The sequence below is a fragment of the Schistocerca gregaria genome, chromosome 5, assembly GCF_023897955.1.
Source record: "Schistocerca gregaria isolate iqSchGreg1 chromosome 5, iqSchGreg1.2, whole genome shotgun sequence".
Classification (NCBI taxonomy): Eukaryota; Metazoa; Arthropoda; class Insecta; order Orthoptera; family Acrididae; genus Schistocerca; species Schistocerca gregaria.
In genome coordinates, this window is record NC_064924.1 from 542842872 (window position 1) to 542859661 (window position 16790).

The 16790-nt window shown below is 39.1% G+C and overlaps 1 protein-coding gene across 4 annotated transcripts in view; it reads left to right on the forward strand.

Annotated features, from left to right (window-relative positions):
• The first annotated feature begins 10893 nt into the window (after nucleotides 1-10893).
• The window catches only part of LOC126272067 (endophilin-B1), a 243036-nt gene continuing 237139 nt past the window's right edge, over nucleotides 10894-16790 (forward strand). For 2 of the 4 annotated variants that reach the window (XM_049974606.1, XM_049974608.1), the window contains exons 1-2: nucleotides 10949-11198; nucleotides 11322-11463. In XM_049974606.1, the coding sequence (XP_049830563.1) occupies nucleotides 11130-11198; nucleotides 11322-11463 (211 nt within the window). In that variant the 5' untranslated portion in view covers nucleotides 10949-11129. Of the gene's footprint in view, nucleotides 11199-11321; nucleotides 11464-16790 lie in introns of all 4 variants that reach the window. The other 2 variants (XM_049974605.1, XM_049974604.1) reach the window with 2 other exon arrangements.

A 16790-nucleotide genomic window follows, 5' to 3' on the forward strand; every position in this document is an offset into this window, starting at 1 on the left:
AACAACATGAAGTCCTGTATGCAGCAGAAGAGGGTCACCACACAAGAAGAGGTGGCTTATGAAGACAAGGCAGCCACCCTGCCATGCCATGGAAATAGAGCCACCTGCTGCCACAACTGCAAGTGATGTTGGTGATCAGCACGTGCACCATGCTCCACTGGAATAGACGGACAAGACAACCATGCAACAAGTGCTGGAGGTTATGACACAAGCACTACATGATCAAACATTTCCATTTCACACCTATCCCTATCCTTATACCCCATCTAATATCCCCAAACCCTCCCTTCCCCATAAACCATAATTATTTGGCTAGGATATCGCCAACTTGGCCACCATCATCCCTAAGAAGGACCTGTACCTGATAAACAGGCATCCAGTTTTCGCAGAACGTGACTGGCATCATATCATCAAACAGAAGAAGAAGAAGAAGAAGAAGAAGAAGACACCTTACTCATAAACTTGTTAGTCTTTCTAGCACTCCTAGTATTCATTCTTGTCTGCTCAGACTAGTCCAATGCCACTCCAATAGTCCCAGAAACCAATATCAACCCAAAACCAGTGGAGTAAATGTCCAAGGACAACAAACTCCAGCATATAGACAATCTCTAGGGTGGTTGCCATCACCAGAGTAGAGAGGGCAGACAATCAAAAATTACATGAAGCAAAATGTAGTGTGAGGAGGGCTATCCGAGAGGCATTCAACGAATTCGAAAGTGAAGTTCTATGTACTGACTTGGCAGAAAATCGTAAGAAATTTTGGTCTTATGTCAAAGCGGCAGGTGGATCAAAATAAAATGTCCAGACACTCTGTGACCACAATGGTACTGAAACAAAGTAGAACAGACTAAAGGCAGAAATATTAAATGTCTTTTTCGTAAGCTGTTTGACAGAGGAAGACTTCACTGTAGTTCCTTCTCTAGATTGTCGCAAAGATGACAAAATGGTAGATATCGAAATAGATGACAGAGGGATAGAAAAACAATTAAAATCACTCAAAGGAGCAAAGACAGCTGGACCTGATGGGATACCAGTTCGATTTTACACAGAGTACATGAAGGAAATTGCCCCCTTTTTGCAGCAGTGTACCGCAGGTCTCTAGAAGAGCGAAGCGTTCCAAAGGATTGGAAAAGGGCACAGGTCATCCCCATTTTCAAGAAGGGACGCTGAACAGATGTGCAGAACTATAGACCTATATTTCTAATGTCGATCAGTTGTAGAATTTTGGAACACGTATTATCATAAAGTATAATGACTTTTCTGGAGACTAGAAATCTACTCTATAGGAATCAGCATGGTTTTCGAAAAAGACAATCATGTGAAAGACAGCTCGCGCTATTCATTCACGAGACTCAGAGGGCCATAGACACAAATCCCCAGGTAGATGCCATGTTTCTTGACTTCCGCAAGGCATTTGATACAGTTCCCCACAGTCATTTAATGAACAAGTTAAGAGCATGTGGACTATCAGACAAATTGTGTGATTGGAGTGTAGAGTTCCTAGATAACAGCATACAGCATGTTATTCTCAATGGAGAGATGTCTTCCAAAGTAGGAGTGATTTCAGTTGTGCCACAGTGGATTGTCGTAGGACAGTTGCTATTCACAATATATACACTACTGGCCATTAAAATTGCTACACCATGAAGATGACGTGCTACAGACATGAAATTTAACCGACAGGAATAAGATGCTGTGATATTAAAATGACTAGCATTTCAGAGCATTCACACAAGGTTGGTGCCAGCGTGCTGACATGAGGAAAGTTCCCAACAGATTTCTCATACACAAACTGCAGTTGACCGGCTTTGCCTGGTGAAACGTTGCTGTGATGCATCTTGTAAGGAGGAGAAATGTGTACCATCACATTTCCGATTTTGATAAAGTTCGGATCATAGCCTATTGCGATTGCAATTTATTGTATCGCGACATTGCTGCTCGCATTGGTCGAGATCCAATGACTGTTAGCAGAATATGGAATCGGTGGGTTCAGGAGGGTAATACAGAACGCCGTGCTAGATCCCAATGGCCTCGTCTCACTAACAGTTGAGATGATAGGAATCTTATCCACATGGCTGTAATGTATCACGCAGCAATGTCTCGATCCCTGAGTCAACAGATGGGACATTTGCAAGACAACAACCAACTGCACGAACAGTTCGATGACATTTGTAGCGCATGGACTATCAGCTCGGAGACCATGGCTGCAGTTACCCTTGACGCTGCATCAGAGACAGGAGCACCTGCGATGGTGTATTCAACGACAAACCTGGGTGCATGAATGGCAAAACGTCATTTCTTCAGATGAATCCAGGTTCTGTTTACAGCATCATGATGGTCGCATCTGTGTTTGGCGACATCACGGTGAATCCACGTTGGAAGCATGTATTCATCATCGCCATACTGGCATATTACCCGGCGTGATGGTATGGGGTGCCATTTGTTACACATATCAGTCACCTCTTGTTCGCATTGACAGCACTTTGAACAGTGGATGTTACATTTCAGATGTGTTACGACCCGTGGCCTACCCTTCATTCGATCCCTGCAAAACCATACATTTCAGCAGGATAATGCACGACCACATGTTGCAGGTCCTGTACAGGCCTTTCTGGATACAGAAAATGTTCGACTGCTGTCCTGGCCAGCACATTCTCCAGATCTCTCACCAATTGAAAATGTCTGGTCAATGGTGGCCGAGCAACTGGCTAGTCACAATATGCCAGTCACTACGCTTGATGAACTGTGGTATCATGTTGAAGCTGCATGGGCAGCTGTACCTGTACATGCCATCCAAGCTCTGTTTGGCTCAGTGCCCAGGTGTATCAAGGCCATTATTACGGCCAGAGGTGGTTGTTCTGGGTACTGATTTCTCAGGATCTATGCATCCAAATTGCGTGAAAATGTAATCACATGTCAGTTCTAGTATAATATATTTGTCCAATGAATACCCATTTATCATCTGCATTTCTTCTTGGTGTAGCAATTTTAATGGCCAGTAATGTCTAAATGACCTTGTGGATAACATCGGATGTTCACTGAGGCTTTTTGCAGGTGATGCTGTAGTATATCAAGAGGTTGTCGGCTAACATTGGAAAAATGTACTGAAATGCAAGAGGATCTGCAACGAAATGACGCATGGTGCAGGGAATGGCAATTGAATCTCAGTGTAGACATGTGGAATGGGCTGCAAATACATAGAAAGAAAGATCTTTTTTTTATTTAGCTACAGTATAGCAAGTCAGCAACTGGAAGCAGTTAATTCCATACATTATCTGGGAGTAGGCATTATGAGTGATTTAAAATGGAATGACCATATAAAATTAATCGTTGGTAGAGCAGTTGCCAGACTGAGATTCATTGGAAGAATCCTAAGGAAATGCAGTCCAAAAACAAAGGAAGTAGATTACAGTACACTTGTTCATCCACTGCTTGAATACTGCTCACCGGTGTGGGATCCGTACCAGATAGGGTTGATAGAAGAGATAGAGAAGATCTAATGGAGAGCAATGCACTTTGTTACAGGATCATTTAGTAATCACAAAAGCATTAAGAAGATGATAGATAAACTCCAGTGGAAGACTCTGCAAGAGAGATACACAGTAGCTCGGTACGTGTTTTTGTTGAAGTTTCTAGAGCATACCTTCACCGAGGAGTCTAGCAGAATATTGCTCCCTCCTACGTATATCTAGCAAAGAAACCATGAGGATAAAATTAGAGAGATTAGAGCCCTTTCAGAGGCATATCTACAGTCTTTCTTCCCACAAACAATACGAGACTGGAATAGATGGGAGAACCGATAGAGCTACTCAAGGTACGCTCTGCCACACATCGTCAGGTGGCTTGCAGAGTATGTATGTAGATATATATGTAGATGTATTCTGCCTGTTTACACTGTATTTGAATACATATTCCTGTACCAGTTTCCTTGGCACTTCAATGTATAAGGACTATTTTGTTATGGGGACAGAATAATTAGTTATATTAATCATGCTTACAACATTCTTTAATATGTTTAATATTTTAAATTGTCATTATTGTATGAAAGATCATTTATTTGTGGACACTGAGTAATTGGTTATGTTAGTGATGTTTACCATGCTGTAGTATTTTCTTATTGCTTTTAAATTGTCTGGTTTTTGCGTAAGGAACATTTTGTTTTGATGCTGAATAACTGATGTTTTAATAATGTTCTTATTGTTCATAATACTGTCTGATACTTTTAATGAAATTGTCAGTGTTGTAAAAGATAGATGATCAAATGTAGAACATGAGCAGGTGGATGTGGAGATGAAAGTGTATATGTAAAAGAGGGTGTACAATCAATGATCCGATGACAAAAAATGAAAATATTAATAGCAATACTAATAATCATAACCATTACTGTAAATATGTGTTAGGATTTTTAAAGGGAGGTCACAGCATGCTATATTGGATGGAGAGTCATCGTGAGATGTAGCCTAGAAGTAACTTCGGGTGTGCCCAGAGAAGTGTGTTGGGACCCTTACTGATCAAGTTGTTATTAATGACCTCAAAGACAATATTAATAGTAAAATTCTGTTGTTTGAGATGATGCAGTTATCTACAATGAAAGAAAATATGTCAATTCTTGATAAGATTTCAACATGGTGCAGACATTGGCAACTTGCTCTAAATCAGTGGCCATCAAACTTTTTTGCTCAAGGGCCAAAACTAACAATATGATGTGGCACCTCAGGCCACAGATTTTCAGTTCTTTTTATTAACTGGCATACCATGTAAATAGTGTGTTGTGAACCTCCAATAGACTTGCTATAGTAAATAAGCGAGAGATTTACCACTGACTTTCTAGCACTTACTGCTAAACTCAATACCATTCGGACCACTACATGTAGAATGTTCTCTGTTTCAGATTGTTGCCACACTCAATGACCCGTGAACTGTAACACTGTAATTGCCCGATGTAATGTTGCTGTGTTATCTTTGTGAGCAGATGGTTAATGACAGCAAATGGACTTATACTTAAATGTATTATGTAACATGAGACACGATCACAACTGTTTTCTATGTTTTGAAAATCATTTTTCTTCAACTCATTTAACTGAACTACAACAGGCTTAATTTTATTTCATATCAGATGAGGTACCTCGCATTGGCTAGATATGTATTTATTCCAATCTTACATTATTCTGTCTCTTCCTTCCCTCACTCTCTGTTGTCCATCTAGAATTTCCCCTCACTCACCATCTTTTCACCCCTTTATCTGTCCATTTTGCACTCCCTCTGTGTGTGTCCATGTCTTCCTCCCCATTCTTCCTCCACATTACCATCCCCTGCTCCAATAAGATGTTGCCTTTGCTTGCCCCACAATATTTCTTTACAGATTGAAAATAACATGTGTATCAGTGTGGTTGAAATCAATCCGAGGGTTTAGGAGGAGAAGTGGAGGATAAACACACTCACACACATACACACATTTTAAGAGCTAATGACTAATTATTTCTCTTAACAAATATGAAGCACATATGACCGTCTCTATAACGTGTATTCATGAATCCAATGCACTTTCATTTAAGATGAAAGATAATTGGTATGAGGCACATGCACCCATTTGTTGTCAGCACTGACAAACAAACAAGAAAACATTTCCATTATAATGTACTGTCCCACTGCAATGACAAATGTATCTGCCCCTGTACCAAGTGGCACCTGTAAAGGTGATAGAACAAATTTTGATGAAGGAGACAGGTACAGCCAACAGCTGCAAACCATTTATTCTTTACCAGCTTTCGGTACATATCATTTATCGTTCTCCAGAAACTATAAACATTAGCACCTGTTCAAATGAAATAGTACTTTTGCAAACAAACCACTTGCAACTGTTAGATGTATGTGACTCCTTCGGCAAATAACATTGCTGTGCAGTTGCTGACAACAATAAGCCATGTTTATGACAGTGAACCCCCCCATGAACCCTGCACCTTGCCGTTGGTGGGGAGGCTTGAGTCCCTCAGCGATACAGATGGCCGTACCGTAGGTGCAACCACAACGGAGGGGTATCTGTTGAGAGGCCAGACAAACATGTGGTTCCTGAAGAGGGGCAGCAGCCTTTTCAGTAGTTGCAGGGGCAACAGTCTGGATGATTGACTGATCTGGCCTTGCAACATTAACCAAAACGGCCTTGCTGTGCTGGTACTGCGAACGGCTGAAAGCAAGGGGAAACTACAGCCGTAATTTTTCCCGAGGACATGCAGCTTTACTGTATGATTAAATGATGATGGCCTCCTCTTGGGTAAAATATTCCGGAGGTAAAATAGTCCCCCATTTGGAACTCCGGGTGGGGACTACTCAGGAGGACGTCGTTATTAGGAGAAAGAAAACTGGCGTTCTACGGATCGGAGCGTGGAATGTCAAATCCCTTAATCGGGCAGGAAGGTTAGAAAATTTAAAAAGGGAAATGGATAGGTTATAAGTTAGATATAGTGGGAATTAGTGAAGTTCGCTGGCAGGAGGAACAAGACTTTTGGTCAGGTGAATAAAGGGTTATAAATACAAAATCAAATAGGGGTAATGCAGGAGCAGGTTTAATAACGAATAAAAAAACAGGAATGCGGGTAAGCTACTACAAACAGCATAGTGAACGCATTATTGTGGCCAAGATAGACACAAAGCCCATGCCTACTACAGTAGTACAAGTTTATATGCCAAGTAGCTCTGCAGATGATGAAGAAATTGATGAAATGTGGGATGAGATAAAAGAAATTATTCAAGTAGTGAAGGGAGACGAAAATTTAATAGTAATGGGTAACTTTAATTCGTCAGTAGGAAAAGGGAGAGAAGGAATCATAGTGGGTGAATATGGATTGGGGCTAAGAAATGAAAGAGGAAGCCGCCTGGTAGAATTTTGCACAGAGCACAACTTAATGAAAGCTAAATCTTGGTTCAAGAACCATAAAAGACGGCTGTATACATGGAAGAAGCCTGGAGATACTAAAAGGTATCAGATAGATTATATAATGGTAAGACAGAGGTTTAGGAATCAGGTTTTAAATTGTAGGACATTTCCAGGGGCAGATGTGGACTCTGACCACAATATCTTGGTTATGACCTGTAGATTAAAACTGAAGAAACTGCAAAAAGGTGGGAATTTAAGGACATGGGATCTGGATAAGCTGAAAGAACCAGAGGTTGTACAGATTTTCAAGGGGAGCATAAGGGAACAATTGGCAGGAATGGGGGAAAAAAACACAGTGGAAGAAGAATGGGTAGCTCTGAGGGATGAAGTAGTGAAGGCTGCAGAGGATAAAGTAGGTAAAAAGACGAGGGCTGCTAGAAATCCTTGGGTAACAGAAGAAATATTGAAGTTAATTGGTGAAAGGAGAAAATATAAAAATGCAGTAAGTGAACAAACGTCTCAAAAATGAGATCGACAGGAAGTGCAAAATGGCTAAGCAGGGATGGCTAGAGGACAAATGTAAGGATGTAGAAGCTTATCTCACTAGGGGTAAGATAGATACAGCCTACAGGAAAATTAAAGAGACCTTTGGAGAGAAGAGAACTACTTGTATGAATATCAAGAGCTCAGATGGCAACCCAGTTCTAAGCAAAGAAGGGAAGACAGAACGGTTTAAGGAGTATATAGAGGGTTTATACAAAGGCGATGTACCTGAGGACAGTATTATGGAAATGGAAGAGGACGTAGATGAAGACGAAATGAGAGATAAGATACTGCGTGAAGAGTCTGACAGAGCACTGAAAGACCTGAGTCGAAACAAGGCCCCGGGAGTAGACAACATTTCATTAGAACTACTGACGGCCTTGGGAGAGCCAGTCATGACAAAACTCTACCAGCTGGTGAGCAAGATGTATGACACAGGCGAAATACCCTCAGACTTCAAGAAGAATATGATAATTCCAATCCCAAAGAAAGCAGGTGCTGACAGAAGTGAAAATTACCGAACTATCAGTTTAATAAGTCACAGCTGCAAAATACTAACGCGAATTCTTTACAGACGAATGGAAAAACTGGTAGATGCGGACCTCGGGGAGGATCAGTTTGGATTCTGTAGAAATATTGAAACACGTGAGGCAACACTGACCTTACGACTTATCTTAGAAGAAAGATTAAGGAAAGGCAAACTTATGTTTCCAGCATTTGTAGACTTGGAGAAAGCTTTTGACAATGTTGACTGGAATACTCTCTTTCAAATTCTGAAGGTGGCAGGGGTAAAATACAGGGAGCGAAAGGTTATTTACAATTTGTACAGAAAACAGATGGCAGTTATAAGAGTCGAGGGGTATGAAAGGTAAGCAGTGGTTGGGAAGGGAGTGAGACAGGGTTGTAGTCTCTCCCCGATGTTATTCAATCTGTATATTGAGCAAGCAGTGAAGGAAACAAAACAAAAATTAGGAGTAGGTATTAAAATTAATGGAGAAGAAGTAAAAACTTTGAGGTTCGCCGATGACATTGTAATTCTGTCAGAGACAGCAAAGGAGCTGGAAGAGCAGTTGAACGGAATGGACAATGTCTTGAAAGGAGGATATAAGATGAACATCAACAAAAGCAAAATGAGGATAATGGAATGTAGTCAAATTAAATCCGGTGATGCTGAGGGAATTAGATTAGGAAATGAGACACTTAAAGTAGTAAAGGAGTTTTGCTATTTGGGGAGCAAAGTAACTGATGATGGTCGAAGTAAAGAAGATATAAAATGTAGACTGGTAATGGCAAGGAAAGCGTTTCTGAAGAAGAGAAATTTGTTAACATCGAGTATAGATTTATGTATCAGGAAGTCGTTTCTGAAAGTATTTGTATGGAGTGTAACCATGTATGGAAGTGAAACATTGACGATAACTAGTTTGGACAAGAATAGAAGCTTTCGAAAAGTGGTGCTACAGAAGAATGCTGAAGATAAGGTGGATAGATCATGTAACTAATGAGGAGGTATTGAATAGGATTGGGGAGAAGAGACGTTTGTGGCACAACTTGACTAGAAGAAGGGATCGGTTGGTAGGGCATGTTTTGAGGCATCAAGGGATCACAAATTTAGCATTGGAGGGCAGCGTGGAGGGTAAAAATCGTAGAGGGAGACCAAGAGATGAATACACTAAGCAGATTCAGAAGGATATATTTTTTGCCAGAATATTACATACTTGGTGTGATGTTCTTGTGATAGCCTCACTTTGCCCAACTGTTACTAACATAACAATTTGTTCACGGCGAATTGTAGATTTTAGATGAGCAATTTTCCCTTTCTTTCATTTGAATTCAAAGGAAAAGCTATGCACTGTAAATGAATGGTGCTTACTTGTGTAGTGGCGAAATAAATTGTATCTCTTCCGTGCCAAAATCGTATCCCGTCTTATTAAGCAAGCATCAGTACCTTCTTTGCCTCCACTTATAAAGCACATCTCTTCTTCCCATACTTCTTGGAAACTTCTTTTCTCTTCTCATATTCTCCTCTTAGTCACTATTCCTGAGGGTACATCAAACATTATTTATTCCACTAATAATTATATCACCAAATATGAGCACAAATACACTCAATAACGCGACAAACGCTCAGGGGCACCGAAACGTAGTTCACAACTGACGCGACAAAGCTAACAATGAGGCGGCTGCGGGACAAGCCCGCCGCCGACAAACGAGCGGCCGTGGGCACGCAGCGCGTTTGATACTCGGCTCACATTGTTGGCTAGCAGGTGGCTCACGCCTTTAGCGCTGCGGAACACTGGCACGTGGCGCGTTAAATGAAAGTGGTGGATGGTTTTCAGTTACATAATTACTTCCCCGACTTTAGTCACAATTCTACCCAGTTTCCGTAAACAAAACACCACTACGCCAGACAAGTAGATAACTTATGCTATCCGTGCGAAGCCGAGGAGGGTCGCGGGCCGCACGAAAACAGCCGCAGTTTGACGACCACTGTTCTAAATGCTCAGAAATGTAAAATTTTGCACTTAACAAAACTAAAAAATGTAGTGTTCTATGACTATAATATCAATGAGTCACTGTTGGAACAGGCCATTTCATACAAAAAACTTAGTATAACACTTTTGAGGGAAATGAAATGGAATGATCATACAGGTTGCGTCGTGGGTAAAGCAGTTGATATACTTCGGTGGTCTACAAAAGAGATTGATTACACACAACTTGTAAAACCGGATTTAGAATATTGCTCAAGTGTGTGGTACCTGTACCAGATAGGACTAAATGGCTATATTGAATGTATACAGAGAAGGGCAACACGAATGATCACAGGTTTGTTTAATCCGTGGGAGAGTGTCACAGTGATACTGAAGGAAATGAAATGGCACTCTCTTGAAGACAGGCTAAACTATTCCGATAAAGTCACTAACAAAATTTAAAGAATCGGCTTCAAATGATTACTCTGGGTATATACTACAACCCCCTAAGTAACATCACAAAGAGATCGTGAGGATCAGATTAGAATAATTACTGCACGCACAGAGGCATTCAAATAATCATTCACCCAGCGTTTCATACGTGAATGGGACAGAAAGAAACCCTAGTAACTGGTACAATGGGACGTACCCTCTGCCATGTCCCTCATGGTGGTTTGCAAAGTATAAATGTAGATGGGAGCTGTTACATGATTTGCTTTATTTATTTCAAGGGTCACTTATGTCTACTGGATTCAACAGTTTTAATTTCGGCGTATAAATATCATTGAGACTTTGCCACTGAGCTTAAGAGAATTACGATGCAGTAACCTGCTTTTACATTTTAGATCCGTCATCGGGACAAACTTCCCAAACAAAACAGCTATTCATGGCCGGGTAAACAAATGTCGCGGGCGCAGGAACCAGCCAATAAGTATGCGATATGAATTCACCCAATGAGTTTCACTACTAAGATTTACAGATTTTTCAGAGATATTAGACACACATCCTAGAATCGATATTAATTATTTTCTTAAAAGATGTTGGGCCGCAATTTGCAGCACAATGGAAAATCATTAAAAGTAAGAATCACATAATTATACTGAGCAGCGTACGTACTGTATAGAATTTTCTTCGTTTTGGAGGTTATATTCAAAGTTGAGAATCAAAGATGAAGCATAACAGGGAACTGAAGCCATCGACCAACACAGTTTACAGTAAGTAAGTGTACAGTGTCAGAAATACAGATGGATATGGACTTCAACGTGAAGAAATTAGTTCGGGACGCAGGAACAGCAATCAGTCGTGTAGTGCAGGTCAGTTGGAGGCCAATATTAGAAACGGTTTTAGAATCGGAATTATATTGTTGATTTTGTACTGCATTGCTGTCTTATTTTTGAAGTGTCAGTTTTCGTGATTATGTTCTTACGTTTTTCTAGTTAACAGAAGAAAAATTAGGGACGTCTGAAAAGACAGAACTAGATGCTCATTTTGAAAATTTAGCCGAGCGGTCAGATACAACAAAATTATGGACAGAAAAGATACTGAGAGACACGGAAGCCGTACTTACACCAAACCCAGGTGAGTGAAAAGTGATTCATAATGTTAGCCTCGCAGTCGCATTAACACAGCAGTTCTGACTTCCCTCCCTTCACGAATGTCATTTTCTTAGTAGGCAGTGCAGTGCCAAAGACAGAGTATTAACATTATTTATCATGTCTTCTGTCAATAGGCGCTGTAATGTCAATACGGAATCCTCTCTTATGTGTATTAGGTGGAGGAAATGTGCGCTTTCAGTGGAAACATATTAAATGTGGCAGTGAGATCTTAACGTCTTATAAACTGTCAGTACTTGAAGTTGACAAACGGCCGAATTAATTGTGAATGTTCAGTAGAACCAAGATGTGCTATTGGGAGACAGTAGTAATTAAATGGTAATGTTCTGGTTGGATGAATAGCATATTCTTGGTGTTTTCAAACAAAGTGCAGATGGCTTGTCATATTGTTGTCAGTTATGAACTTATCCTACTATAAAAAGATCTTGCCAAATAAATACTAGTGTAACGGTTAGAAACCTTGGAATAATTAGCACTGCAGTCAGTTGTGCAGTGTGAGCATGACTCCAGGCATAGTGGTAGGGAAAATTGTCATACTGCTCCAACCTAATCAATTTCAGATTAATCATTTGGTGCAATGTATTAATGTAGGGACTGAAAAATCACTCGGGAGGTTAATGAGCATCACACTCCTAATTGCGTCATAAATGGCATGATTTGTATCAGACCGTTTTTAACAAGCTATTTTTACAGCTAATTCCCAGAAGCTTACGGGCTGTTTTCATGATAAATGATTGTGACACACATAACGGAAATGAGTGTCATTTTATCTAATTGCTAGACCTCATGCTGTGCTACAGATCACTCTCACCACAACCAAGTTTTCTGGGGGAAGGGTGTCCACTACCACATTGAGAGTCCATGCTGTGAAAGCCTAGTCATAGTTGCAAACTGTTGTAACCCACAACCATTTGAAAGCAAATTGACTGCCTCAGTATGTCCTATCAACAGATTTCTTCTTTTAGTCAAGTTGCCCCATAAATTTCTTTCCTCATTTTAATTGATTACCTTTTCATTAGTAATATTTCTATCTAGTCCCTTAGGTTTCTTCTGTATAACCACATTTAAAAACATTGTATTTTATTGTCTGTGTTTCTGGAGATTTATGTTTGACCTCCATGTAACTCTACACTCCCAACAGTACTTTTTAGAAAGGATGCCTTAACATTAAAATTTATATAAGATGTTTGTTTATTTTTTTCTTTCTCAGAAAAGCTTACCATGCTGTTACCAATTTGCATTCTGTATTCTCTTCTGTCTTTTGCCTGTGCCAATAATTTTGATAACTAAATAGCAAAATTTGTCTAATAGTTCTAGGGTCTTAATATCCTAATTGAATTCCTTTGGTATCGCCTGATTTAGTTTGACTGCACTCCATTGTTGTTGTTCTGTTTGTATGGATATTAATTTTATAAACTTTGGCAAGACACAACCCATTTTGTTCAACTGCTCCTCAGTGTCCATTTCTTTTTATTTATTTATTTAGTTAGTTAGTTGATCATTGGCCACGTAGTACAGTAGTATTGAACATGTTAGTCTGACAGAATTACAATGTATTCGCCAAAGGTCAAAGTTTTTATTTCTTCTCTCCATACTAACTTCCTTTTCCAGGTTTCTTGTTTGTTTCTTTCGTATCTTGCTGTATCTACACACTGAACACCCTAGAGGATATGTTACAACACTGTCTCACTCCCTTCGTAACTACTGCTGTCTTTTCATATTCAGTTACCATAACTGCAGTTTGGCTTTTGTATTAGTTGTAGATAACTTTTTGTTCTTTTAATTTTGTTCTTGCTTCCATCAGAATTTCACACAGTATTTGTCAACATTGTCAAAGGCTTTCTTTAAATCAACAAATGCTATAATTGTATATTTCTTCAGGCTATATTCTAAGGTCAATGTATGATGAGTATTGCCTCAAGTGTTAATTGTCACTATTGTGCAAACATGGCTTACTTAACTGATGGTCTGGTAATATTCACAACTCTCGGTAACTGCCTTCTTAGGAATTGGAATTTTTACATCCTTCTTGAAGCATGAAGGTGCTCTGTGTGCTGTATCTCTTGCATACCAGTTCGAAATCTTTTGTTGTGGCTGGCTCTCTCTAATGGAGCTCAGTGATTCTGAGGAATGTAGTTTCCTTCCAGGTGCCTGTTTCAAATTAGACCTTTCAGTGCTTTGTCAAATTCACACACTATTTTAATTTTTTCCATGTTCCTGTATTATACTTCACGATTACATGGAAACATTCGATGGAAACATTCCACTGTCTTAGCTCTCCACTCAGTGCCATGTTTACTTATAGTGTCAATCCATACCAAGTGGTCCAGCACTAGGTGTTTGATCGTCTCAGAAAAAAATGTTTGCTGGGTAAATTCCCTAATGTTTAGTGGACTCAATGATATTGTTAAAAAAATTAATTGTTGAGAAATGGTCATTTTTGTGTCAGGTCAAAAGTGCATCATTGTTTTTATTTATGTATTTATTTTTTTCACCCAGGCTTCTGTCATTTGTATAATTATTCAGTAATTGGTTGCCGTAGGACTTTCAGATAATAAGCTTTTAGTTGAGTACTCTCTAGCCTACAGATTAACATATGGCCTAACAGAATGTATTCCTTAATATATTTTTAATAGCTCGGTTATAGGTAGCATATTAAAAATTGAAATTTTGAACAAAGCAGGAGTGACTTCTCAGCCTTAATATTTTTTTGTTTTGTTTCAATTTATAGTACAGCTACTTTTTATAGAGTATCAATGGAGAGAAGCTAATGGGTCGTTACATGTCAAGTGGCCTAAATTTAGACAAGCTCCCCACTCGACCATCTCCAATTTTGATGAAATTTTTACAGGATGTACATATAGACCTTACATGAAGCACTGCCAAATTACTAGCCACCTTTTCATAAAGGCTCATTTTTGACATTGCGACTGAAATGAATAAACGATCAACTTTGTTTTACCATTGTTCAGGCTCTGAGAGACCTGTGATGCTGAAACTTTGATCCTGTTCACCTGTGGTAAATTCATCGTATTGTGCTATCAAAGTGGCTCATAAATCTTATACCAAATTTTTGCTATAATTTATTGCCTTGTACCTAGTGAAAGAGTAACTTTCTAAGCTAATACTTTAGTTATCTGCAGCCTGCTGGCATGTCATAAAGCTCTGCAAGTGGCACCCAGATTGCTCAAATAACAACTGAGTTATCGAAGTTCAAAGTGTGCTAAAAATTTAATCTGTCAATTTTGGCTCACTTTCAAAAGGTCATATCTCAAAAGGGATAGCTCAAATTTGATTTTTCCCTGACACCATTGAAAAGAGCTCACTTTCTTTGATCAGAAAAATTTGTTTTTATTTTGGAGACTTTGCATTTAAGAAGAAATAAACTTATATTTTCATTACATTTCTTGACATTGCAACTTAAATGAATAAATGATGAACTTTGATTTACCATTACTCAGGATCTAAGAGACCTGTCATGCTGAAACTTTGTGATCCTGTTCAACTTTTTGGGTACAATATCTTAGCTGTAAAGCCAAATAACCTTACATTTATATTACATTAAAAAATACACGTACCAGTTGTTCTCTTTATGGTTCCCAAGCCAAATATTCCAGTTCTTATTAATTCATTTGCTAAAATTTTTTACTAATAGCAATTACAGTTGATTCTAAAAAGCTATAATGTCAGCCCATTCTTGTTGCTGATGGAGCTGGAATGACAGAAATAATTTGTTTGTTTGGGATCCAACAAGCATCCTGCCTAGCTAGCCAATAGAATGAATGTGCAGGTCCATTGGGGTGCATGAAACTGACTATAACATAATTTTCTTCTTCTGAAACTTCATACACATTACCAATCCACCATTTTCCATCATATATACAGGCAGTGTATTGGCCTGGTTGTAAGGCTGTAATATTTCTGTATGAAACTGTTGCTTGACTTTGGTCAACATTTGCCACAAAATAATTTGTATCATTAGATACTCTTTAATACAAACTTGCTTTTCATTTAATGGCACAAAATAGTGATTCTCTCTTGTTCCTGATACTGTGTAGCCATTTTAAACCTTGCTTCCTGTTCAGTTTTTAATGTTTCAATTTCTTCTTTTGAAACAAAATTGAACTTGATTCCTCTGATATTCTTTGTACAGTATTTAAACAAATCAGCTGGTGTCAGAATCTGGTCCTCAGTTGGTATTTGAAGGCTTTCTCTTGCTGCCAGGTGCTTCACAGTTCCTCCAATTCCACCACATGGGGATTTTCCATGGCTTGTGGCATAATACTTCAATTAAGGTGATATTACAAAGTCATTTTGATGGTGGCAGATATTCTGAAAAAATTTGAAGTTTTTGTACTGCGCTTCTGACACGTCACTGAAGTAGTAAATGTGTGTGATTTTTCCAAGGAGACACTTTAGATCTTCTATTAATTTTCTATAAAAGCATGTACAGCGATTGCATCATCTTTCAGGCTGTCATCTATTATATAGCTGATGCTGCTGAAGTCAAAGTTATTTCTGAAGTACACAACAAGTGGGTGTTAAGTTGCTTGGCTGTTATTCCACTGAAAACCTTGAGCTGCATCCTGGACTATGAAGGAATAACATTCAGCAAAGTCCAGTAATAGGATCAGTTCAGTTGGCTTACAGCTTTCTTTTATGCATTTTAGGTGCTTGCTCTGGTGCTTTGCAACATAGTGATGAGGGGAAAGTTTGTCAATTTTTGAAATCAGATCTTCATTAAAATCCTTGGTGGTCATCTGCTTAGTTTCTAATGTATCTCTATCAGTGTGCGCTCACTGTTTAAACTCAATGGTATCATCTGGATCACTGTCTTCGAAACTATTTTCTAAAAACTGTTCCAGTAGTTCTTTCCGCGGCCAGATTTCACAGCGATGAAGCATACAGTCTTTGGATTCCAAATCGCAATCATGCTCTTATAGCCTTCTGTAATTGGAGTGCTTGCAAGCATCAGTTTAACATTTTGGTGCAAAGTTCAAACACAGACCGAATGAGTTCCTGCTGCACCCACATTGATGCACCATTTTGGCCTCAATTCGCAAAATTTTGTAATTCAATTCCAGGCCCTTGCTGAAGTCGATATGCAGCAAACATTTTTTTCACATTATTCAGAAGGTGATTTTGCGTCAAAACTTTCTTTTCTTCTATTCTAATTGATACAGTCTTTTTGTGGACAAATTCGGCTTAATTCTTCATTCTGGGGGAAAAAAAAGAAAAAAAGTTACAACTCCTTCTTTTACGGCATCTTGAATCTTCTTGCCACACTTGTTC